We start from the raw sequence: 25,756 nt of genomic DNA, 5'->3' as shown, positions 1-25,756 counted from the left end.
TAGAGATGTTTGTGTTTTCTGCAGTAGAACAGAATATTCATGGTGCAGTAAGTGGCATTATATTTGCTGTAGGATGAGATGTTGCATTGGGTGCAGTCAGAGAAGCAGTGTGGAAGTGGAACAAGTGTAGGTCATAGTATATATTTGGTGATACAGACTGAACGGTCTGAAGGTCCTCGACTGTGCTGTAGGATTCTATGAGAATCTATTCTATGTGAGGAGAAGTAGTGTGTGCTTCTGTGACACATACAGTATGTGATGCACTGGGAGGTCTTGTACTTGATCCAGAATAAGGCGCTGTCTTTGGTGCATTCAAAGGTGTTGTATTTATTCCATTGAGAATTGGTGTATACGGTGCAGTGGGAGGCCCTACATTTGAAGTAGAAGGAGGTGTGTATTCAGTGCAGTAGGAAAAGCCTTTGCAGTGCACTGTGATAGTGATTCTGCATTTTTGCAGTGGCAGGGGATTGTTACACTTGATACAGTCTGAGGCAGGCAATGTATTGCGTGGGGTAGTGGACACTGCATTGGATGCAGTGGAAGATACAGTATTGGATGCAGCAGGATAAACTCTTTATGCAATCAAATTTGATGCAAGTGTTAATGTAGGACTCTCTGCATTTCAGGCAGTTGGCGCTACATTTGGTGCATTGGCAGATGATATTAACATTGGGAAAGGCTGCATTTGGTGCAGTGTAAGGTGTTTGGTTCAGTAGGAGGCATAGCATTTGGAGATGTCGAAGGATTTGGTACAGTAACAGATGCCTTTGATGCAACAGGACCTACAGATTTTTGTGCATGTGGAGGCACAGCATTTGTTACAGTACGAGGCATTGCATCGAATGCAGTAGGAGATGTTGCATTCAGTGTGAAAGGAAGGGCTGCATTTGATGCAAGGGGATGTGCAATATTTACGCATATTCATGCAATATTCGAGCTGCATTGTGAGTTGTTGCACTTGCTGCTGTGGGCAGTTCCGTGTTTGGAGTAGGGAATAGTACGTTTTGTGGAGTAGGGAATAGTGCGTTTGGTGGAATAGGGAATAGTGTGTTTGGTGGAGTAGGGAATAGTGCGTTGGGTGGAGTAAGGAATAGTGTGTTCGGTGGAGTAGGGGATAGTGCTTTGGGTGGAGTAGGAATGGTGCATTTTATGGAGTAGGGAATAGTGTATTGGGTGGAGTAGGGAGTCGTGCGTTCGGTGGAATAGGGGATAGTGTGTTTGGTGGAATAGGGGATAGTGTGTTAGGGAGTAGTGCATTTTGTGGAGTAGGGAATAGTGCGATCGGTGGAGTAGGGAATAGTGCGTTCGGTGGAATAGGGGATAGTGTGTTTGATGGAATAGGGGATACTGCGATCGGTGGAGTAAGGAATAGTGCATTCGGTGGAATAGGGGATAGTGCTTTGGGTGGAGTAGGAATAGTGTGTTTTGTGGAGTAGGGAATAGTGTGTTGGGTGGAGTAGAGAATAGTGCGTTCGGTGTAATAGGGGATAGTGTATTTGGTGGAATAGGGGACAGTGCATTCGGTGGAATACGGGATTGTGCGTTCAGTGGAGTAGGGGATAGTGCGTTTTGTGGAGAAAGGAATAGTGCATTCGGTGGAGTAGGGAATAGTGCGTTCAGTGGAATAGGGAATAGTGCGTTCGGTGGAATAGGGAATAGTGCGTTCAGTGGAGTAGGGAATAGTGCGTTCGGTGGAATGGGGATAGTGCATTCGGTGGAATAGGGAATAGTGTATTCGGTGGAGTAGGGAATAGTGTGTTGGGTGGAGTAGGGAATAGTGTGTTCGGTGGAGTATGGAATAATGCGTTCGGTGAAGTAGGGAATAGTGCGTTCGGTGGAATAGGGAATAGTGCGTTCGGTGGAATAGGGAATAGTGCGTTCGGTGGAATGGGGATAGTGCATTCGGTGGAATAGGGAATAGTGTATTCGGTGGAGTAGGGAATAGTGCGTTGGGTGGAGTAGGGAATAGTGCGTTGGGTGGAGTAGGGAATAGTGTGTTCGGTGGAGTAGGGAATAGTGTGTTGGGTGGAGTAGAGAATAGTGCGTTCGGTGTAATAGGGGATAGTGTATTTGGTGGAATAGGGGACAGTGCATTCGGTGGAATACGGGATTGTGCGTTCAGTGGAGTAGGGGATAGTGCGTTTTGTGGAGAAAGGAATAGTGCATTCGGTGGAGTAGGGAATAGTGCGTTCAGTGGAATAGGGAATAGTGCGTTCGGTGGAATAGGGAATAGTGCGTTCAGTGGAGTAGGGAATAGTGCGTTCGGTGGAATGGGGATAGTGCATTCGGTGGAATAGGGAATAGTGTATTCGGTGGAGTAGGGAATAGTGTGTTGGGTGGAGTAGGGAATAGTGTGTTCGGTGGAGTATGGAATAATGCGTTCGGTGAAGTAGGGAATAGTGCGTTCGGTGGAATAGGGAATAGTGCGTTCGGTGGAATAGGGAATAGTGCGTTCGGTGGAATGGGGATAGTGCATTCGGTGGAATAGGGAATAGTGTATTCGGTGGAGTAGGGAATAGTGCGTTGGGTGGAGTAGGGAATAGTGTGTTCGGTGGAGTATGGAATAATGCGTTCGGTGGAGTAGGGAATAGTGTGTTGGGTGGAGTAGGGAATAGTGCGTTGGGTGGAATAGGGGATAGTGCGCTGAGTGGAGTAGGGAATAGTGTGTTCGGTGGAATAGGGAATAGTGCGTTTGGTGGAATAGGGAATAGTGCGTTCAATAGAATGGGGATAGTACGTTCGGTGGAATAGGGGATAGTGCGTTCGGTGGAGTAGGGAATAGTGCTTTGGGTGGAGTAGGGAATAGTGTGTTCGGTGAAATAGAGAATAGTGCTTTCGGTGGAATAGGGAATAGTGCTTTCGGTGGAGTAGGGAATAGTGCGTTGGGTGGAGTAGGGGATAGTGTTCTGTGGAGTAGGGAATAGTGTGTTTGATGGAGTAGGGAATAGTGCGTTGGGTGGAGTAGGGGATAGTGCATTGGGTGGAGTAGGGAATAGTGTGTTTGGTGGAATAGGGGATCGTGCGTTGCGTGAAGTAGGGAATAGTGTTCGGTGGAGTAGGGAATAGTGTGTTCGGTGGAATAGGGATAGTGCGTTCGGTGGAATAGGGAATAGTGCGTTGCGTTCGGTGGAATAGGGAATAGTGCGTTGGGTGGAGTAGGGAACAGTGTGTTCGGTGGAATAGGGGATAGTGCGTTGGGTGAAGTAGGGAATAGTGTTCGGTGGAGTAGGGAATAGTGTGTTCAGTGGAATAGGGAATAGTGCGTTCAAGTGGAATGGGGATAGCGCGTTCGGTGGAGTAGGGAATAGTGCGTTGGGTGGAGTAGGGAATAGTGTGTTCGGTGGAATAGGGAATAGTGCATTTGGTGGAATAGGGGATAGTGCGTTCAGTGGAATGGGGATAGCGCGTTCGGTGGAGTAGGGAATAGTGTGTTCGGTGGAATGGGGATAGTGCGTTTGGTGGAATAGGGGATAGTGCGTTCGGTGGAGTAGGGAATCGTGCATTGGGTAGAGTAGGGAATAGTGTGTTCGGTGGACTAGGGAATAGTGCGTTGGGTGGAGTAGGGAATACTGCGTTCGGTGGAGTAGGGAATAGTGCGTTCGGTGGATTAGGGAATAGTGAGTTCGGTGGAGTAGGGGATAGTGCGTTGGGTGGTGTAGGGAATAGTGTCTTCGGTGAAGTAGGGAATAGTGCGTTTGGTGGAATGGGGATAATACTGTGGGAGATGATACTGTATTTGATGACCGTCTTTCTGATCGGAAGGCTTCCTCTCAATCTTCTCGTACTTTCACTTGTTTGCAGAATGCGCAGGGTACAGATGGAGAAAAGTCTCTATCTTAAGAAAAGTTACAGCAAAGGATAGTGGGGAGATAAGCCAGCCATCTTCAGGCTCAAAATGCCTTTTACTGCAAAGCAGAAAGAGCTTGTATACTTCCAGAGATCCGATGGTTTCTGACCTAAATCTTCCCATCCCCAAGTCGTTCAGCTCCCTGGGAGCCAGTCACAGAGTTAAGAGGCCTTTGCCATTGATAACCTGGGGTGAAGCATTTGTTGTTGGCTGCATAGCCCCCTAGCTCCGGCTCATCTGTAACCAGACCGTTCCCCACTGTTTGCACAATGAGTGTCAGGTAACTTCTTTTTAAAAGGAGCAGCAATCCTTGACTTGTTAAAATGATTACTTTCTCATTTCAGTCCACAATTAAAAATACAGAAACATGATACAGAACATTGACAGCTTATTTCCCCTTATCACTTGCTGTGACTTTTCATTCATGCATTCGAGACTTTTATCTGTATACACCAGTCGCCCTGTGTATACTACAAACAAGTGAAAGTACTGGGGGAAGATCAAGAGGCAGCATTCCAATCAACAAGAGAATCATCAGATATAGTACCATTTCCTGCACCAAACAGCACATCCCACAGGAGTGAACTGAGGAACCTCCATTGCACAAAATAAAGCCTCCCCACTGCACCGCCTGATTTATAAATGCAGCATCAGCTCCGACCCAATATAGGGTACTGCCTCCGGTATCAAATGCAGCAACATAAAAACAAGGTAGGCAGGAGGAGGTTCTGTATTTTTTACAGTGACAGACACTGTAATTGCTGCACTGGAGGGCAGTGCAATAGAAAGTGCTTCATGTTACACAGTCAGACATTGCATTTGGTGCATTTGCAGATGCTGCTTTTGGGGTGCAGTAGAAACTGTTGGAGGTGGTGACACAATGGTGATGTCGCTAGGCTAGAAATTGTCATGTCCTCAGGGATGCTTTTTGTGGCATGGGTTCGAATCCCACTAAGTTCTGCTGGTGCACTTAAGTTCAGTTTGGTACAGTAAGACACTGTACCTGGTGTATTGGGCAGTGCCAGGGGGAGGAAGTTGTATTGGATGTAGTAGCAAGATGCACAGCAGGGGAAGGTGGCACATGGTAATGTCTCTGAGCTTGTACCTCTCAGCCAGTACTCTGTGGCTCCAGTGGTGCATTTAAACTGAATTGATAGAGACAGTCTTGTTGATACTATACTGATAGTGTAGGTAAGAAAAACTTGTGAGGGGTATGGATAGGGTGAATAGAATAAGGTCTTTTCCAAGGAGAGAGTGAATCCAGAACTTAAGGGTGTAGGTTTAGGGTGAGAGGGGAAAAGTTTAAAAGGTACCTAAGGGGCAACTTTTTCCACACAGAGGGTGGTACGTGTATGAAATGAGCTGCCAGAGGATGTGGTGGAGGCTGGTACAATTACAAGATTTGAAAGGCATCTGGTTGGGTATATGAATGGAGGGATATGGGACAAGTGCTGGGAAATGGGACTAGATTAATTTCGGGTATCTGGTCAGCATGGACAAGTTGGATCGAAGGATCTGTTTCTGTGCTATACTTCTCTATGACTCTATGTTTCTCTGGTTGGTGAGGGGAATGTTCCTAATAAGTAAATTTGTCGTTAAAAGTTCATCTCTGGGCTGGTGACCATGAGTCTCCTTATTGATTGTCATAGAAAACTTTCTGAGTATGTTTCGGGAGGAAAACCTGCTGTCCTTACTTGTTCATGTGATTCAGAACCCATGGCAACGTGATTGCATTCTAAAATAGCCATGGAGTTACCAGAAGCATGCACATCACATAACAAAGGTGTTGTATTTGGTGCAGTAATAGATGCTATATTGATGCCAAAAAAGAGTTTTATTTGCTACCTTCGGTGGAAATGAATATGCATTTGTTGTACAATGTATTTCTACATTCAGTGGAATATGGTTTGCAGTATTCTGTGCAATTGTGGGTTTTGTGTTTGGTGCAATAGGAGATGCTGCATTTGGTGCATTATTATCTGCTAGATTTGATGCACTAGAAGATTTGATTTGATTTGATTTATTGTTTTCACATGTACCTAAATGCAGTGAAAAGTTGTGTTTTGCCTGCCAATCATACCGTACAAAGATATACAAATCATGAGGTGATAGCATGTAGCGAGATATACAAAGCAACAGCTGCATTCAATTTGAATTTTGAGAAGTCCATTCAAGATGCTGAAACGTGTGTTTAAGCTTTTGTATCTTCTGCCTGATGGAAGTGGTTAAAAAACACGTGAGGGGCAAATTTTTAACACAAGGACTAGCTCGTGTGTGAAATTAACTTCCTGGGGAAGTGGTGGATGTGGGTACAGTTCAACATTTAAAAGACATTGGGATAAGTACATGAATAAGAAAGGTTTGGAGAATTATGTGCCAGGAGCAGGCAGGTGAGACTTGTTTGAGATTATGTTCGGTATGGACTGCTTGGATCAAAGATCTGTTTCTGTGTTGTATGACTCTATGACTTTGACTCTATGTGATGAATGACAAGCCATGGAGATCAGTGTCCAAGTTCAAATATTTACAGTATATATTTAAATGAAAGCATCAAATAAATGGTTAATATTGGATGATGATACAAAGACAGGTATGCAATTAAGTTCTGAAAAGGGCATAAGAAATCTGCAGAGGGGTATGGATAAGTTAAAGGAAGGGAATCAAGAACTGGCAGATGAAATATAATGTGGGCTGTGTGAATTTACATATTTTAGCAAAGAGAATAGAGAAGCAGTGTATTATGTCAATTGCAAAACACTGTTGTGCAGAGGGATCTGAGTATCCTGGTCCATGAATCATAACAAGTTCGTATCAGGGTACATCTAATGATTAGGAAGGCAATTACAATGTTGGAACTTCTTGCAAGAAGGAGAGGAATGCAAGTAGGAAGTCTTGCGGCATGTTGGCTCAGTGGTTAGCACTGCTGCTTCACAGCTCCAGGATCCCAAGTTCGACTCCATTCCTCGGGCGACTGTCTGTGTGGAGTTTGCACATTCTCCCCGTGTCTGTGTGGGTTTCCTTCGGGTGCTCCGATTTCCTCCCGCAGTCCAAAGATGTGCAGGTCAGGTGAATTGGCAATTCTAAATTGCCCGTAGTGTTAAGTGCATTAGTCAGAGGGAAATGGAACCGGGTGGGTTACTCTTCGGAGGGTCGGTGTGGCCTTATTGGGCCGAAGGGCCTGTTTCCACGCTGTAGGGAATCTAAGCTAATCTTGCTATGATTGTTTTTGATTACTGTGTACAATTCTGATTGACTTATTTAAGAAAGGATGTAAATGTGTGAGAAGCAGTTTGGAGAAAATTCATTTTACTGCCATTACGGATTGATGCTTTGTTACTGCATAAGGAAAGGTTGCACAGGTTAGGTACCAACTGAAGTTTGGAGGAATGGGAGGCAATCTTACTGAAATATAAACGATCTGAGGGAACTGACAAGGGTGTTTTCCCTTGCGGGAAAGTTGACATAGCGGGCACATTTTTAAAGTAAGGGGATTCCTATTTAAGATGAAAATTAACAGATTTGTTTTTCTCTCAGGAGGACTAGCCTTTGGTGCTCTATCCCCCAGGTGGAGGCTGGGTCATTCAATATTCTTAATTTGGAGCTAGATACATTCCTGACTAACGAAGGAGACAAACTTTATCAGCAGAAAGTAGGGTTGTAATGTGGAATAGTTGAGCAGGCTTGAGGGAACAGATACTGGATTAGTGGTGCTGGAAGAGCACAGCAGTTCAGGCAGCATCCAAGGGCTTCGAAATCGATGTTTCGGGCAAAAGCCCTTCATCAGGAAAGATGAAGTCGAATGGAGTCGAACTTGGGACCCTGGAGCTGTGAAGCAGCAATGCTAACCACTGAGCCAACGTGCCGCAAGACTTCCTACTTGCATTCCTCTCCTTCTTGCAAGAAGTTCCAACATTGCAATTGCCTTCCTAATCATTAGATGTACCCTGATACTAACTTGTTTTTACCTCATTGAGGGAACAGATAGGCTACTCCTGTTCCAGATTCTTATGTACATCTGAATGACATGCACTGTCAATGGGCCTGTATTTTTTAATATTGGTACATACTATGGGCATGTAAACTTCAACTTTTATTGTCGGCTCATTATTCGAATGACAAAATAAAAGAAGAATATTTACATTTTAAAAAACACTTTGTGTTCTTTGATTTCTTGGTTTCTCAATGCTGTTAGACACTCCTGTTTGATGCTTTTGTCTGTATTTTGAGAGAGTGCATAAGGCTGTTGACACTAAAATTAGTGCACGTTATGCAATGTGAGCATTGTATTACCTGTGGCTAGTCAGCGATTTTGATTGGGGATGGCATTTTTCTCAATCCTTAAGCATCCTCGCAAAGTTTCTGATCCCAGTGGAGATTCTGTAAAAGGTACGGGACAGGGAATACGCACTATGTAACCATGATACAGTGATGGATGGGTTTGCTGTTTCACTCTTTCACACGCATCCAAGCCACTCATTGTGGAATAGCAAAGACTGACACTCAATAATGTCTCGGTTTCTTGAACTAACAAGGCAAAGGGAAGTAGATGAATGGTGACAGCAACCTTTAATAAACCGAGGATCACCCTGTGCCCAGATGTCAGTTTTAACTGTACAGTGGTTAGCACTGCTGCCTCACAGCGCTAGGGACCTGGGTTCGATTCCTGCCTTGGGCGACTGTCTGGGTGGAGTTTACACATTCTCCCTGTGTCTGCGTGGGTTTTCTCTGAGTGTTCTGGTTTCCTCTCTCAATCCAAAGATGTGCAGGTTAGGTGAATTGGCCATGCTAAATTGCCCATAGTGTTCAGGGATGCGTGGGATAGATGCATTAGTCAGGGGTAAATGTAGATTAATAGGTAGGGGAAGGGTTCAGGTGGGTTACTCTCTGGAGGGTTGGTGTGGATTTATTGCGCCAAATGACCTGTTTCTACACTGCAGAGATTCTATGATTTCTCCTCCTATTGAGGAATATTAACCGAACTTCAGTCTGAAAGTGTTCCTTTGTCTTTCAGGACTCTCAACAATAACAACATCAGCCTTATCCCACTGACCAGTTTCAACCACATGCCAAAACTAAGGACTTTGTGAGTATTTGCATTTTGCAGCTTTTCAATAACAAAATTGCCCCTATACTGTTTCCATTCTTTCACAGACTGGTGCACGTTAATTACCCATTCGTATTGTCACTTGGAAAAGTAATGCTGAGATACCTTTATTGGAATATTGCAGTCCGTGTGGTGCAGGTGCATCCATAGTGCTGTTACAGGGAGGGAGATTTCGATCCAGTGACACTGGCAGAACAACCACAGAGTTCTACACCTGGATGGTGTGTGTTTTTGTGTGCTATATTCTGGGTCAGTGGCCTCCAACACTCGTTGATTATTATAACGTATTTTGCATGAAACTAGAATGTCAAAGAGTTTTTATTTTGTTGCTCAAGCAGAAATATTAGCAACGGCAGAATCCTTAAGAATTTTTCAAAGGTAACTATGTGTCCTGTTCAAGTACAAGGAAGAAGCAAAAGAATTGCAGGAAACAAATACCCATTTCAAGGTGATAGCAGACATGATAAGGGTTGAATGGCCTTCTCTATGCTGTAATATTCTTTCATTCTAGTTGTAGTCAATAACGTGTATGTGCAGGAGTGCCTCTGTGTGTTGAGTGCCCGATGTTTACTGGTATGGTTTGGGCTTGTTGTATTACTGTTTCTAAATGAATAAGACTGAGACAAGGAATCTAGCGCACCAGCAGATAGTGAGTATGAGCTAAAACAAGAAGCTGTGATTAGAGCACAGGAATCGTGATATTTAAAAGCCCTGTGTATTGTAGAAAAAAGTCAATTTCAGAATTACACTACCTTGAGATCTTGGGAAAGAATAAAATTCATTCATATTATAATTAAGGGTTGGAGAGGGGTTCTTCATTTTAGTTGTTCCTTCTGTACATCTATCTTGCTACTTTCAGTCAGTCTTTACTGTCAGCTGTAGGCAGCCATAAGATTTTACCATTTCCTGCCAAATCCTTAAGCAGATGGAGTGAGGTGGTGTCAGTATCTCAGGTTTGGATATGTACTTTGTTCTTCATTAAGGCTGAGTCTGAATATAAATCTGAATATTTACACTTGTAAAATGGAGATGATACTGAAAAAAAAAATTGGACCCAAATTGTAAAATTCTGAGCTTATAGAGTTAAATTTTGAATAATTCAAAATAAAAAGTGGGTGTAAAACTGGATAAGGACTATTCTCAGCTGGCCTCTAAATGTGAATCTTGCATGCAACACATCAATATATTGTTTTGTAAAGGTGCCAAAGGACATGAAGCAAAGACAGGCAAATACAGCTACAAATTAGCCATGGTAGAATTTACGGGGAGTTTTAATGGAGTGACTCAGTGGTTAGCACTGCTACCTCACAGCACCAAAGACCTGGGTTTGATTCCACCCTCAGGTGACTGTCTGTGTGGAGTTTGCACATTATCCCTGTGCCTATGTGGGTTTCCTCTCACAGTCCAACTATGTTTGGCCATGCTAAATGGCCCATAGTGTCCAGGGATGTGCAGGCTAGGTGGATTAACCACGGGAGATGCAGGGTTACAGGGATGGGATGGATCAACATGTAATCAACCTGCCAAAAACATGCCAGTTTTTGAAGAATCATTTAGTAAATGGTGTCGGACCAGTTGCCAAAACAAAAGCAGAACATTGGTGTGGAGTTTGCACATTCTCCCTGTGTCTGTATTGGTTTCCTTCAGGTGCACTTCTTTCCTCCCACAGTCCAAAGATGTGCAGGTCAGGTGAATAGGCCATGCTAAATTGCCCATAGTGTTAGGTGCATTAGTCAGGGGTAAATGTCGGGTAGGGGAATGGGTCTGGGTAGGTTACTCTTTAGAGGGTTGGTGTTGACTTGTTGGGCCAAATGGCCTGTTTCCAAACTGTAGATAATCAAATCTAATCTCATCCTCCCACAGTCCAAACACGTGCAGGTTAGGTAGATTGGTCATGCTAAATTGCTGACAGTGTCCAGGGATGTGCAAGATAGGTAGATTAGCCACAGGAAATGCAGGGTTACAGGGATGGGAAGGCGGGGGTGGGTTCTGTGTGGGATGCTTTTTGGATGGCCGGTGTGGACTCAATGGGCCTGCTTCCACCCTGTGGATTCCACGAGCAGATTGAAGGGGCTGAATGACCTGTTTCTCCATTAAATGGCCGATCGACAGAGAGTTATTGGACAAGACCCTCTTGGTTGAGAGGAGTGGGATTTGAACGTATTACACTTGGCAAAACGAAAAATGTGCATTGGCAATAAATAAGATAGAAATGTCAAGTGAGATGAAAGAACAGTGACGATTCACAGGCTGCTCAGCTTTGTCCTTGGCTTTAAAAACATTAATGTTAGTGCAGCCTAATTTACCTGATTAGGTAGAAGTTTTATTGCCACTCTACAATCTGCTGGCTGTTTGCTATCGATCTGCTTCTAGTTGCTATCGATTGCCTCTGGGCAGGTCAGCAAAAACCCTTTCTTCCCTCTGTGTTTTTTTTTAAATTTCAGAGGTTGTTTAACGTCTGGGCTCTCGAGGGAATGGAGCTGACTAATCTCCTTTCTGTAATTAAATGTGGAAAGGAAGGAAATCGTATAAGGGGATTAGAGTGGGCCATTTCAGAATTGAATTCTCCGAACGTGTTCAGTACAAAGTGGTGACCTCTGCCGAAGAAAGGAGCTTGCTGGAGATTTAATTCAATGCCAACTCGTAATGGCTCTCAGTGAAGTCACCACTCTCTGCCCTCCGCTGAATGACTTGACTTTGTATGATCTTTCGTGCTTCTGCATTCCCTCCTTCACTGGTCTCAGTGATTCAGTGTGACTGAACACTGTGTTGGGCAGAGCAGAGTTTGTGATAGAATCAAAACTATCAATGCCTGAACTGGAAGAGTGCCTGTATTCATCAATACCATCCCTCCTTTGATTCCATTTACCGGTGACATTACTGAGCTGCGTTGCTTTGTCGGTGTGGTTGCCAATGATAGTCATTATCCTTAAGAATCTCTGCAGTGTGGAAACAGGCCATTCAGCCCAAGAATTCCACACTGACCCTCCGAAGGGCATCCCATCCAGAGTCACCCCCGCTTACCCTGCATTTCCCATGGCCAATCCACCTAACCTGCACTTATTTGGATTTGGAGAGGAAACCAGAACACTCATCAGAAACCCATGCAGACACGGAGGAGAATGTGCAACTCCACACAGACAGTCACCCAGAGAGTGGAAGTGAATCCAAGTCTCTGGCGCCGTGTGGCAACAGTGCTAACCACTGAGCCACCGTACCTCCCTATTCCTCTCTTTTAACTTAATAAACAAGTGACTCCTTACTTAAAATTCCACAAATTAGTGGGACTGTGTGCAGTTAGCTATACAGGGTTACAGGAACCATTACTGGCACGCAAAACCAGTTATTTTAACATCCCTGTAACTTTGGCCTTGTTATGGTTTTGCATTGTGAATGCTATTGTTTAATTGATAAATTAGCCAGAGGAGCTAATAGAGATTTCTAATTCCATTCATGTGGAAAATGACTGGGTTAAAATCAGCAGAACTCCGGTTTATTAATTACTCTCAATTAACATTGTATTTGAACAGCTCTATCTGCTAATGTTAACGCAGCTCCTTTACATGGCAATAGGGTTCAGTTGGTCCAGTCAGCAGTCTGTATCGTTGATTATGTTTTCCCTAGTACACTTCCAACCACTTGTAGCGACCCTTTGGTGGCACTGCACATAGCCTGCTGGGATACCTAGAGCTGTTGGAATCAGCTAAAAGGTGTCTTTCCAGCACTGCTTATGGGCTGTGAGGGTCAGGGTGTGTCCACTCAGTAACCCCTCACCATCCAAATTGAACTTCAGTTCCTTACAGTCTTAGAGATGTACAGCATGGAAACAGACCCTTCGGTCCAACTTGTCCATGGCGACCAGATATCCTAAATTAGTCTAAATTGATCCATTTGCCAGCACCTGGCCCATATCCTTCCAAACCCTTCCTATTCATAAACCCATCCAGATGCCTTTCAAATGTTGTAATTGTACCAACCTCCATCACCTCCTCTGACAGTTCATTCCATACACGCCACCCTCCAACCCCCTCCCCCCCCCCACCCCCGCATGATAAAGTTATCCCTTAGGTCCCTTTTAAATCTTTCCCCTCTCACCTTAAACCTATGCCCTCTACTTTTGGACTCCCCCACCCCAGGAAAAAGTCCTTGTCTATTTACCCTATTCATGCCCCTCATGATTTTATAAACCTCTATCAGGTCACCCCTCAGCCTCTGACACTCCAGGGAAACAGCCCTAGCCTGTTCAGCCTCTCCCTGTAGCTCAAACACTCCAACCCTGGAAACATCCTTGTAAATCTTTTCTGAACCCTTTCAAGTTTCACACCATTCCTCTTGCAGAGGGATCAGAATGGAATGCAATATTCCAACTCCTGTACTCAATACTCTGACCAATAAAGGCAAGTATACCAAACGCCTTCTTCACTACCTACTTCCAAGGAACTAGGAACCTGCACTCCAAGGTCTCTTTATTCCGACTGTTGCAATCTGAACTTAATCATTGTGATACAATGCCAACCTGAAATCTCCTCATGCAAATCCGACAATCTCCCTCTGCCTTGTTCCCTCTATACCTCCCCATTAAACAGAAAATAGGAGAAGGAGTCGTACATTCGGCCCTTCAAGCCTGATTCTCCATTCAATTTGATCTTAGCTGATCAACCAATTCCATACTGTCTTCCCAATTACACCCCATACCCTTAGATTCCTTTAGCCCAAGAAACTGTATTTAACTCCTTCATGAAAACATTCAATGTTTTGGCTTCAATTGCTTTCTGGGACAGAGAAATCCACAGGTTACCCATTCAATGGGTGAAGACATTTCTCCTTCTCTCAATCTTGAGTGGCTGTACCCATGTCCATTGAAAATGACCCCCCTGGTTCTGGACTCCCTGGTCATTGAGAGCATCCTTCCTCCATTCACCCTGTCCAGCCCTGTTAGAATTTTATAGATTTCTGTGAAATCCCCCTTCATTCTCCTAAACTCCCAGTGAATATGGTCCCTGACCACAGCACGGTGGCTCGGTGGTTAGCACCACTGCCTCACAGGGCAAGGGACCCGGGTTGAATTCCACCCTCAGGCTGTGTGGAGTTTGTTCATTCTCTGTGTGGGTTTCCTCCGAATGCTCCGGTTTCCTGCCACAGTCCAAAGATGTGCAGGTTAGGGTGGATTATCCATGGGAAATGCAGGTATGGGGGAGTGGGGAGGGTCCAGGTGGGGTGTTCTTTGGTGGGTTGTGAAATGAGACCCCTTTTAGTCTTGGATGACCATGGGTTGCATCCTCATTTTTCTAACTTGCTGCTTCCCTGAAGCGACGTCACTTGTGACTGAAGAGACTAATGCTGAAGTGACAGTCCCTGTCACAGAGGTCACATCTGTATTTGGTTGTTGATCTGCTCGAGCTGCTGCCCTCCTTCCTTGGTGCCCCCTTATCTGCTGCAGTGCTCCTCAGCTTCTTTTCCCCTGTGTGGAGGTGTTGGTTCAGGGTGCTGCTCCATCTCGTGCAGTCAGCTGCAAGCCGTTCCCAGGATTCCGTAATGATATCAAGCATCTTCATGTCCCTCAATCAGACATCCTTGAAGCGCAGCTGAGGGCATCCAGTGGGTCTCTTCCCGGATGCGAGATCTCACAGAGAATATCCTTTGGGATATGGCCATCCTCCACGCGGTGGACGTGACCCATCCAGTGCAGTCTCCGCTGCCTGAGCAGCGTGTACATGCCGGGAAGGTCAGCGCAAGATAGGCCCGCTGCGTTGGACACTCTGTCTTGCCAGGATACGGTGGATACTCCTGAAGTGGAAGGTGTTCGGTCATCTCTCCTGTCTGGCACAAGTAGTCCACGTTTCACTGCTATACAGCAGTGTGCTTATGATGAGGCATTGTAAACTGACATTCTTGTCTTCACTGTCAGCTTGGGATTTGTCCGTACTTAAGTTGTGAGGCAAGCAAGATTCAGTGGGTTGGTGTGGACTCAATGGGCTGAATGACCTGCTTCTGCACTGTAGGGATTCTGTGATTCTAACCAACCAGTCCGTCTTCGTATATCAGTCCGGCCATCTAGGAGTCAGTCTGGTAAATCTTCAATGCGCTCCCATAACCAGAAAGATCTCCTTCAGTTAAGGAGACCAAAGCTACACACATTACTCCAGGTGTTAGTCTCGCTGCTGTCCTGTACTTTTGCAGCAAGACATCCCTGCTTATGTACTCGAATCCTCTCGCGAAACGACCAATGTACCATTTGTGTGCTATGCCTGAATTACCTTTAGTTACTGGTATACGAGGACACCCAGGTCTTATTGCATCTCCCCCTTTCAAACTTCACTAAAATGCAGGTCGTTCTGCTAAAACGCAACAGTTGTGTTCCTGTGTCACCTCATGCTATAGAAAATCATTATATCCATTCAATAGAAAGCTCATGTTATCCAAACAACGTCTATAATTCATCAATCGCATTATAGCCAATTCGCGCTGACAAAATGCATGTTATAGCAGAACGACCCGTAGCAAAAATCAAAGCTTAACACTTCCATAATTCCAAAATGCTGACAACATTCATTTCAGCGCAATATTTCCTCTTTGTCCAGCCTTCTAAATGAGCCCATAACATGTACAAATAAACTGCTGTACTGAAAGTGAAGTGTAACAAAAGGCTTCTCTTGATTTGCAGGTACAACTAACTTTCCATCAGCTGTATTTCAGGCAGTGTACATGAAAGCAACTCTGGCAACTTGAAAACAAAACGTTTCTGAAGCAGGTTGGCCTGATAGAATAAGAAGGACTTTTTCCAAGATAATCCAGATATCTTGCATTGGAACAATATGGATATATATTGTACCTTATTTGAAATATATCCTCGTATTTTTAGTTTTGATGTGGTTCTGCCCATAAAAAAATTTAAAATTACTTGAGACGGTGTAGATGTTTTAAATACAAGAATCAATTTCTTCTGAATACATCGAGCACAAAGCAGACTGTTCTGAAAAAGTTGCTTCAGACTCGAGACATTAACTCTGTCTTTTTCTCTCCACAATGCTGACAGACTTGCTGAGTTTCTCCGGCACTTTCTATTTTTATTAATTTATTTACCAATATAAATATCCTACTTGCCATCACCAGTGTATCATGGATGTGTAATGTCTACAGAAAGCACTGCAGAAGTTGGGGGGTGGGGGGAGTCATGGCTTAATGGTATTATCACTGGACTGTTAATCCAGAGATCCAGATAATGTTCTGGGGACCCAGGTTCAAACTAATTCAATACAAATTCAGTTTGAAGAGAATCTGGAACGCAGAGTCTAATGATGGCCATGGATCCATTGTCAATTGTTGGGAAAACCCATCTGGTTCACTGATGTCCTTGAGAGAAGTAAAGTACCATCCTTCCCTGGTCTGTCCTTCATGGGATTCCAGACCCATAGAGATGAGGTTGACTCTTGGACATCAAACACTATCTAACCAGTGAGGACCTCATCCTGTAAATGAATTTTTTAAAAAAAAGAAACTTTCCATGACGGAACTTTGGAAAATCTTCACATGCAGAAAGACACAGTGAGAGAATGCATTTGAAGACTGTCATCTGTATTGATGTACCACCACCTATTGATGACTTAGGCAAATATAATTGCTCCTTCATAATCACGGGAATGAAATCTGGAAATTGCTGCCTTACAGCAATGTGTTATGATCCAATTAAGAGAATACTAGATAAAATGGCTTTTTGTTAAATCAGTCTTGCTGGACTATAAGCTTTCAAAAGTTAGAATACATGGAAGGATACAGCAATTATTGGCAGATTTCCAGGGTTGAATGGAAATCCTGAAAAAAACTTCATTATACAAGTTTGAACATGAGATGTTCTGAACAGGAAAGGTAATGATTCTAAACCATATGCGTGACATTCAGGGTGAGTATCAGGTAAATTTGAGTCAGCAGAAAACTTGTGATTGGTCACCTCACGGACTACACTTGAAAGTTGAAATTACCAAGGCAGATCCCACACAGATTTGACCGATTCTGTGGGTCAGCAAATCTTATTCAAACTCTATTCTGAGGAAGGGTCACTCAACCAAAAATGTTAACACTGATTTCTCTCCATAGATGCTGCCAGACCTGCTGAGCTTTTCCAGCAATTTCTGTTCTTGTTTCTGATTGACAGCATCCACAGTATTTTTGGTTCTCATTGAAACTCTGTTTTATAATGAGTTCCATTTCTTCACTTTTGAAGATTTGGCCTTGGAATGTCATCAAAGCCTCAAACGTGTGCGTCCATCTTGAGAGTTCAATCCTCTCCCGTAATATGTTTCCCCAAGGTTCCTGATGCTGCTCCCACACATCCAACTGTTGTCGCAATTGCTGCTTTCAGCAAACCTGCTCGATTCAGCTGAATTGCACTAAGTCCTGATGCTCCTCAGCTGTACCAAGTAAATGCTGCTTATGTGCTTTCTTCAACTCATCCTCAGCTGTGATGAATTGCCAGTTGCCTTGAGGGATGCTTTTTTTCCTTTTTCCAACAGCAGAACCCCTGGTCACTGTAACTCCTGCTAAGTCTTCCACTGTGGGTCAGCAAATCTTCCGGCAGCAACACCCGAAGTCTAGTTCCACTTCAACTACATCAACACTCCCTCACCCTTCAACAGCCTCCCCCAGCAAACACACTACTCTGAACTTTAGAGTAGATTCCCTACAATATGGAAACAGGCCCTTCGGACCAATAAGTCCGCACTGACTTTCTGAAGAGTAACCCACCCAGACCCATTCCCCTTACCCTATATTTACCCCTGACTAATGCACCCAACATTTTGGGCAATTTAGCATGACCCAATTCATCTGACCTGCACATCTTTTGGATTGTGGGAGGAAACCAGAGCACTCAGACGAAACCCAGGGAGAATGTGCAAACTCCACACTGACAGTCGCCCGAGGCGGGAATTGAACCCAGGTCCCTGGTGCTGTGAGGCAGCAGTGCTAACCACTAAGCCACCATGCCACCCACTTGAAGGTTTACGGAATGCCTTTAAGTTGACTTAGCCCTGAATTCCTCTGGACTTTCAATACTGCAAACTTTGCAGACACCAAGTGTCGAACTAAATAAGCCCACCCGCTATTTTTTAAATCTTCATCTATTCTGATTCCATTAAACAAACATAGGTAGCCTCTGACAGTCACTAAAAAGCAGCATTTTCATTACTTTATCTGACAAGCTGTTAACCTCTTATAGATTTATGAATTCAACCATTCAAGTGAACTATACTTCAAGGTGCTGTATCCCATTTTCTGTTGTTAAATTTTGGTTTCTAAAACAAAAATTCATACTACAAAACATGAAACATAAACAATGCATAACTGTGGGAGTACTATTTACAACATGACTGGATCAGATCCTGTACAAGATTTATTACCATCACGTTGAGGGAAACTAGGAATGGATAATAACTGTTGTCCTTGACTGGGGCATCCACAATTCTAGAATGAAACTGAACAATTCAAGTTTTTAACCATGCAAACTGATTAAACCATGTTGATTTCTGAACTGAAATCTTTGGACAAATGTGTGCTGCAATGAGTCCCACTTGATAAGAAGTCCGATAAAGCTCAAAACCCAGTTATTCAGAGCCCCACTCTTGCCAATAATGGACCTGCATGCTGTTGTAAGATAGATCATTTATTGTAAATGGAGTTGGATGACCTCCCAATAAAAGTAACATTGAATCAGAGACAGGATCTCATCATAATTGAAAGCTAATGTCACCAAAGAGTGGCACGCGCCTCGAGTGAAATGGCTTCTATTCTCTGATGATAAAGAGAGGAGCTAAAGGCATTACAGATATCCCAAAGATAATGTTCCAAACTTATCAGCTACCTGATGAAGGAGCAACGCTCCGAAAGCTAGTGCTTCCAAACAAACCTGTTGGACTATAACCTGGTGTTGTGTGATTTTTAACTTTGTCCACACCAGTCCAGGACCAGCACCCCCACGTCATTCCTAATTTATCATCATTCAGGAATTATTCCTTTCTTTTGCTACTTAAGAAAAGTGAGTGAGAGAGAGAAACCCAGGGAATTATAAATGATTTAGACTCACGTCTGTTGTTTGGGAAATTGCTAGAATCCATAATTAAAGATGGAGCGATGGAACACCTTGAAATTCTTTAGCTGAATCGAAAAAGCTAGAATCGATTTGTAAAAGGTTAATGAGCCTGTTTGAATTTTGTGAAGAGTTGAATTGGAGGGTTATGTATGGAGTTTGCAAAGTCTCTCATGTAGTTAAACTTGAAGCTTATAGAATTACAAGCAACTTATTGATTTCAAAACCTTCCTGCCATTGAGGTCTGTCATAATGTGTTTGATCAGAATAGTTGAAAATAACTATGAGTTTAACTGAGAAACAGCTGACAGAAAAAGAATAATAGATTCTCCAGGTTAGCATGACATGACCAATTATGTCCCACAAAAAAAATTATGTTGTGGCTTCATCAATTCAATGTATTTAACACTTGAGATGATGGGATAGAGATCTCCCTTCGCTCTGCTAATATCCCATCCAATCTGATCTCCGATTACCTGTATACAACTAAAAGTAGAGCCTTGGGTAGTGTTGTAGAACAGAGAGACCTCGGGGTTCAGGTACATAATTCTCTGAAGTTTGCATCGCATATAGATAGGTTGGTTAAGACAGCATTTAGCGTGCTTGCCTTCATTGCTCAGACCTTTGAATACAAGAATTGAGACGTTACGTTGAGGTTGTATAAGACATTGGTGAGACTTGTTCTGGAGTACTGTGTACAATTCTGATCACCCAGTTATAGGAAGGATATTATTAGTTTCAAGAGGGTTCAAAACAGATTTACCAGGATGTTGGGGGGAATGGAGGGTTTGAATTATAAGGAGAGTCTGGGACTTATTTCACTGGTGTGTGGGAGGTCAAGAGGTGACCTTACAGAGGTTTATAAAATCATGAGGTGTATAGATAAGGTGAATGGCAGATGTCTTTTCCCTGGGGTGGAGGATTTCAAGACTAGGGGACAAGGTGAGAAGAGAAAAATTTGAAAGAGATGTGAGGGCCATTTCTTTACACAGAGAGTGATTCGTGTGTGGAATGAACATCCTGGGGAAGTGGTGGATGCAGGTACAGTTACAACATTTAAAAGACATTTGGTTAGGTACATGAATAGGAAAGGGTTGGAGGGATATGGGCCAGGAGTAGCCAGGTGAGACTAGTTTAGTTTGGGATTATGTTCAGCATGATTGGACCGAGGGGTCTGTTTCCATGCTGTACAGCGTGTACCCTTTGTAATGTATCATTTTCAAAGAGGAGCGATGATTCCTGACTCTACCTTGAGTTTAGAAGTATCGAGCAATTCTGGACTTCATATCTACACAGCTTCTAACCTGTTCCCGTGGTGAATTTACAACCACTTGCTGCAAATCCCACAATTGAGTTTTGCCAAATTGCCTGCTGTGTTTTTAACTTGGAGTTGAAGACCGATCAACAGATACAATCCATGCCGACAACAAGATGTGTCTGTCATGACCAAAAAAGGCCCTTCATGCCTCCATCTCTCCCATGATGCTCTGCTGGCTCACTGATACATCGCAGGACAGCTAGAGCAGGGAACTGGCAGAAAGCAGGAGGTTTTTCACAGCTGCCTTCCAACTTCAAGCACACACAACAACAGCGACAAACATTTTGATAGTACTACAGAAAGTGTCTCAAGACCCTCTATGGGGGTCATTCACCAAGCAAAATATGGGATCAGGCCACATTGAGATACATTGACATTGGAGACCAAACTCAGAGAGTAGTGAAGGTATGGAATGCTTTGCCTGTAATGGTAGTAGATTTGCCAACTTTAAGTACACTTAAGTCATCATTGGACAAGCATATGGATGTATATGGAATAGTGTAGGTTAGATGGGTTTCAGGTTGGCGCAACATCAAGGGCCGAAGGGCCTGTACTGCGCTATAATGTTCTATGTTCAAACATTTGGTCGGCAGGTGTCTGTACAAAATATGGATGGTCGACCAAAGTCTTGTTGACGTGAGCTTGCAGTTGAACAGGGGGTCAGTGTTGCACTGAAATTGAAGTGAATTCATACAAATCAGCCTCAGTCCCCTGAATTAAGTGGAAGAAGGAAGGAAGCCCAATGCTGTTGCTCTCAACTGTTGAAGTGAATGCAACGGGATCGCAAGACAAAGGAGCAGAATTTAGGCCGTTCAGCCCGTCGAGATTGCTCTGCCATTCAATGGGCTTGTGGCTGATCTGATCATCCTCAACTCCACTTTCCTAACTTTACCCCACCGCATCCCCACCCTGATTGAAACTCTTGTCTATCGCAGCCTAGAAGATGCCTAATGACACAAAGTCTGCAGCTTTCTGTGGAACTTGTTTGTCTATGGATCGAGGGTGGGGAGAATGTGCCTCACCTTGTTTGCTGCCAACCCCTTGTTTGGATATTGCCCACTCGGGTGCGGTGCGTCCAGCAAAGAGGAGAAAGGCATTCAAGAGCACACAAAATGCTGGGGACAGTGTGGGAGGAAGGAAAAGTTCTCGTTGCAATCTTCTAAGTGAAGATGTGACTGGAAAGTGAAATTCTTTCGATTTTCTTTGCTGATGTGAGGAAGAGTTGTGAAACATCCTCGCAAGCGGGAGGCATTGTGGCAGGCAGACTGGTGGGTGAGCAGTGTGAGAAACTAACATTAAAAACGATGTACGAGAAATAAAATTAAGCGCAGTCGCAGGGGCACGCTCCAAAGTTGGATTATCTTATCCCTGGCTGAACCAACTGGTTTTCTGAATAGGTTATTTCAACCCAATGTTATTTTCTTTGAGTCTCAGTCCCCAGGTAATCAATGCATGATGAATTTGGCTGGTGTAAGGAAGCTGTGAAGATGAGAATTACATTTTATCTTTGATTGCATATCGAAATTGCCTGTAAAACAAAGAAGTGAGGGTAAGCGGGGGGAGGTGGTTGCGGAGAGTAGCATTTACGTGAATGAGAGCGACTGCAGAGGTAAATGACAAATGACAGTTTTTACAAAGGAAATGCGTCTGTTTATGGGTTGGCATGGCAACAGCCACTTGACTTCAGTCATTCTCATCAACCTCTCCCCCTCCCGCCGTCCAACCACCGTCCAGTGAAAGACGTCTCTGACTGGAGAGCTGAAAGGTCGAACCTTCTGAGTGGAGTGTTTCACACTCGCACGCTGAGTGAAAGTGAAAAAGGAAAAGGATTTTCCTGTTGCCAGAGGACGTTTCCATCGGATATTCTTTTTCTCTGTCGGACGAAAAAGTGGTGAAATTCAGTTGCTCCTTTGAGTAATGAGTGAGGGGATTTATCTATTCCACAGGGTGCTCCATGAAGAGGAACGATTTGCTCTGTTGCTCTGCATGTTCTTTAATATTCTCCTCCACAGTTTGGGGTAATGCCTACTTAGTTGATCTTAATTGTGGGAAGGTGCATTAAAAACAATGACATGACTAAGTACTACAAAATATTCTTCAGACTATTGAAATTGTGTTTGTGTGTGTGTATGTCTGTCTGTCTGTGTCTATGTGAATGTATCTGTGTGTGTGTGTCTTTGTGTATGTGTGTCTATGTCTGTGTGTCTTTGTATGTGCATCCGTATGAGTGTGTGCATGTGTATGTGTGTTTCTATGTGTGTATGTGTGTGTTTCTGTGTATATGTGTGTGTTTCTATGTGTGTGTCTGTGTATGTGTGTCTGTGTGTTTCTATGTGTGTGTGTTGTGTCTGTGTGTTTGTGGGGCTGTGTGTGTATGTGTGTGTGGGGGGGGTCTGTGTGTGTCTGTCTGTGTCTGTGTGAGTGTGTCTGCGTGTGTCTGTGTGAATGTGCATGTAAGCAGTTTGTTAACTTTCCCTTACCTGCTCTCTTCGTCTCTCCCCCACAGGCGGTTTCACTCCAATAACTTGATCTGTAACTGCCACTTGGCCTGGCTTTCAGATTGGCTGCGGCAACGCCGTCCTATTGGTCAATACGCCCAGTGCGCTGGTCCCATTCACCTAAGAGGCCTCTACGTTGCTGATGTTCCAAAGAAAGAGTTTACTTGCAGCGGTAAGTAATCCCAACCTCATTCTGAGCAGGAAGACTCTTTTTTCTGATTTCAGATATGCATTTGCGAATCCAATGTATACAAAATTAGGGGCAAATTGTTGGAAAATGGGGTTCGAATGTTTCTGACCTTCACAGACTTAATGGGCTGAAGGACCTTTCTCTATACTTGGACTCTAAGATGTTTCCCAGTGAACACCATTCATTCTATGGTGGATAACTCAGAATGACATAATCTAAACATTTCATTTAATCAAATATATTTTATCCAAAAGCAGCATTACCTGTAAAATTGATTTAATTTCTCTCTAAATATTGTGGAGTTTCAATTCAACCATTCGTGGTCAGAGACATTTACAATCTCTAGAATCCCTACGATGTGGAAGCAGATCATTCGGCCCATCGAGTCCACACTGACCTGAAGAGCATCACACCCCTCCTACTCTGTAACCCTGTGTTTCCATGGCTAGCTCTCCTAACTTACACGACCCTGGACACCTCAGGGCAATTTAGCATGGCCAACCCACCCTAACCTGCACATCTTTGGATTGAGGGAGGAAACCGGAGCATCCAGAGGAAACACACGCAGACACGGGGAGAATGTGCAAACTCCACACAGACAGTCACTCGAGGGTGGGATCGAACCCAGGTCCCTAGTGCTGTGAGGCAGCAGTGCAAACCACTGAGCCACCATGGAAGAGAATGGAGCATTTTTGTTGGAGAGGACACTGGTGCTATACAGATGCACCACAGTCCCTAAACACAGAAGAGTGCCCCTTATCTTTTTATTCTTTCTTGGGATGTCGGCATTATTGCCCCTCCCTAAATTCTCTTAAAATGTTTCTCTAATGCCAAGCAAGGTGTAATTTGGTGATCTGTCAGTCATGCCTCTGGGATCTTGGTCAAGGCAATGTAAGTTTGACTGAGAGATGTTTGCGGTGAGCAGAGGGTCACATTTTGTCAGGCCAGGCTGCGTGCAAACCCAGATCACAGGTTAACAGCCAGTGCATCAACCTATTGCACCATCACCAGTCCAAAGGAAAGAGCCCAGAGTTGACTTCTGACGTGGTTGCAGATGTTCTCTGAGAGGACTAGACTTCTGGATTTGGATTCAGCTCCATACTCTGTTTTGTTCTGTACTGCCTGTAACAACCTGTTGTGAAATGATTTTGAGCCGTTTTGATCTGGATCTTAATCTATTTGGGTCACCAAGGCAGCCATCTTTTTCTCTTCAAGGCACAGAACACCTCATTCGGACAATGTCGCCTTTGTTGCTGGTCATAATTCTTGCATTGTAAGCCCTACCTAACAACGCCGAAAATGCAGTTTACCAGCCACTGACTGCATTGCCTCAAAAAGGCATCAGTGCTATGTTGTGTGTTAATGAGGGATGGGTAGTAAATGCTGGTCTCTCTGCTGATGCATAGATCCTAAGAATGATTCATTTTAAACAAGTCACCACACTCAGCTAGTAAATTGATCATTTTGCATGAAGGCTTCATATGAAGGGCTAAAAGGACAAGTTGGAATGATGTAGAGTGGGGAGGCATAGGGTACCACAGTTAAGCCATATCCACATCTATGTGTTCAAAATGAGCACAGTTCCAATACTACCTTTGCTTTTGGACTGTTAAGATAAGGTTAAAGCTGCCATAGTTCCCCACTCTCTCATTCATGAGGGACAACTGATGGTGAGGGGAGAGGTTGTGAAGGAGAACTGTTTGTGATAGTCCCAGCTGGTGCAGAAATTGAACCCAAACTGTTGGCACCACTAAGTATTGCAAACCAGCTGTCCAGCTAACTGATTGCAAGCAATGCAACGAATTGCACGTCAACTTTCCATCTCTGTTTGTCCTGAGGAATTTAAAAGAATCATACAGGTGAAGTCACACAAGTGATTTATACCAAGGAAGGACCCGAAAGGCGTTTGGTGAATCCGTTACATTCTTACAACTGTTAAAAATCACACAGCACCAGGTTATAGTCCAACAGGTTTATTTGGAAGTACAAGCTTTCAGAGCGCTGCTCCTTTGTCAGGTGGCCAGTGGTGAAAATGTATTGCTGGAAAAGTGCAGCAGGTCAGGCAGCATCAAAGGAGCAGGATGCTGCCTGACCTGCTGCGCTTTTCCAGCAACACATTTTTCAGCTCTGATCTCCAGCATCCGCAGTCCTCACTTTCTCCTAGGTAGCCAGTGGGGCAGGATCATAGGACACAGAATTTATAGTAAAAGATCAAAGTGTGATACAACTGATGCGATGTATTGAACAAACCTAGATTGCTGTTTAGTCTTTAATCATTCTTACAACAATCAAAGAGCAGTCATGGATAATTCTGGGGCTAGCTGTTAATTTACCGTGACGGAATAGTGTTGGACTCAACATTGTAGAGTTTCCCTGTGATATGACGGGTTCAGTGAGGATGCTGTTGTATGTCGTTGTTGTTTTGAGTGAGATGCTTTTGGAGTTTCACAGAGATTCAAGCAGAAAACTGGAGAAACTCAACAGATCTGTTGGGAGAGAAGCACAGTTATGATTTAGAATCTAATATGAAACTGTAAAATGTAAAATGATGCTTCTTATGCTGCTGTCAAGGAGGATCATGTGGAACTAATGTGAGGACACCCAGAGCAAAAGATGACTGGAGTGCTAATGGTAGTAAAGGAGAGATTGAGATGTAAAGTAGGTGTGTATAGTGGAAATTAGATCATCTCTGCTGAGAGTAGATCCAGGCAACCAAGG

General features: G+C 43.8%; 1 protein-coding gene across 2 annotated transcripts in view; it reads left to right on the top strand.

Moving 5' to 3' along the window:
• Positions 1 to 25,756, top strand: part of LOC140492241 (slit homolog 3 protein-like) — a 670,939-nt gene that overhangs the window by 439,301 nt on the left and 205,882 nt on the right. Inside the window, exons 7-8 of one of the 2 annotated variants that reach the window (XM_072591156.1) lie at positions 8,859 to 8,930; positions 22,857 to 23,020. In XM_072591156.1, coding sequence (XP_072447257.1) covers positions 8,859 to 8,930; positions 22,857 to 23,020 — 236 coding nt within the window. Of the gene's footprint in view, positions 1 to 8,858; positions 8,931 to 22,151; positions 22,369 to 22,856; positions 23,021 to 25,756 lie in introns of those variants that run through there. The other variant, XM_072591157.1, reaches the window with a different exon arrangement.

This window comes from Chiloscyllium punctatum, chromosome 20, assembly GCF_047496795.1.
Source record: "Chiloscyllium punctatum isolate Juve2018m chromosome 20, sChiPun1.3, whole genome shotgun sequence".
Taxonomy (NCBI): Eukaryota; Metazoa; Chordata; class Chondrichthyes; order Orectolobiformes; family Hemiscylliidae; genus Chiloscyllium; species Chiloscyllium punctatum.
The sequence above is the reverse complement of the archived record's forward strand: the minus strand, read 5'-3'. Positions and strand labels throughout refer to the sequence as shown.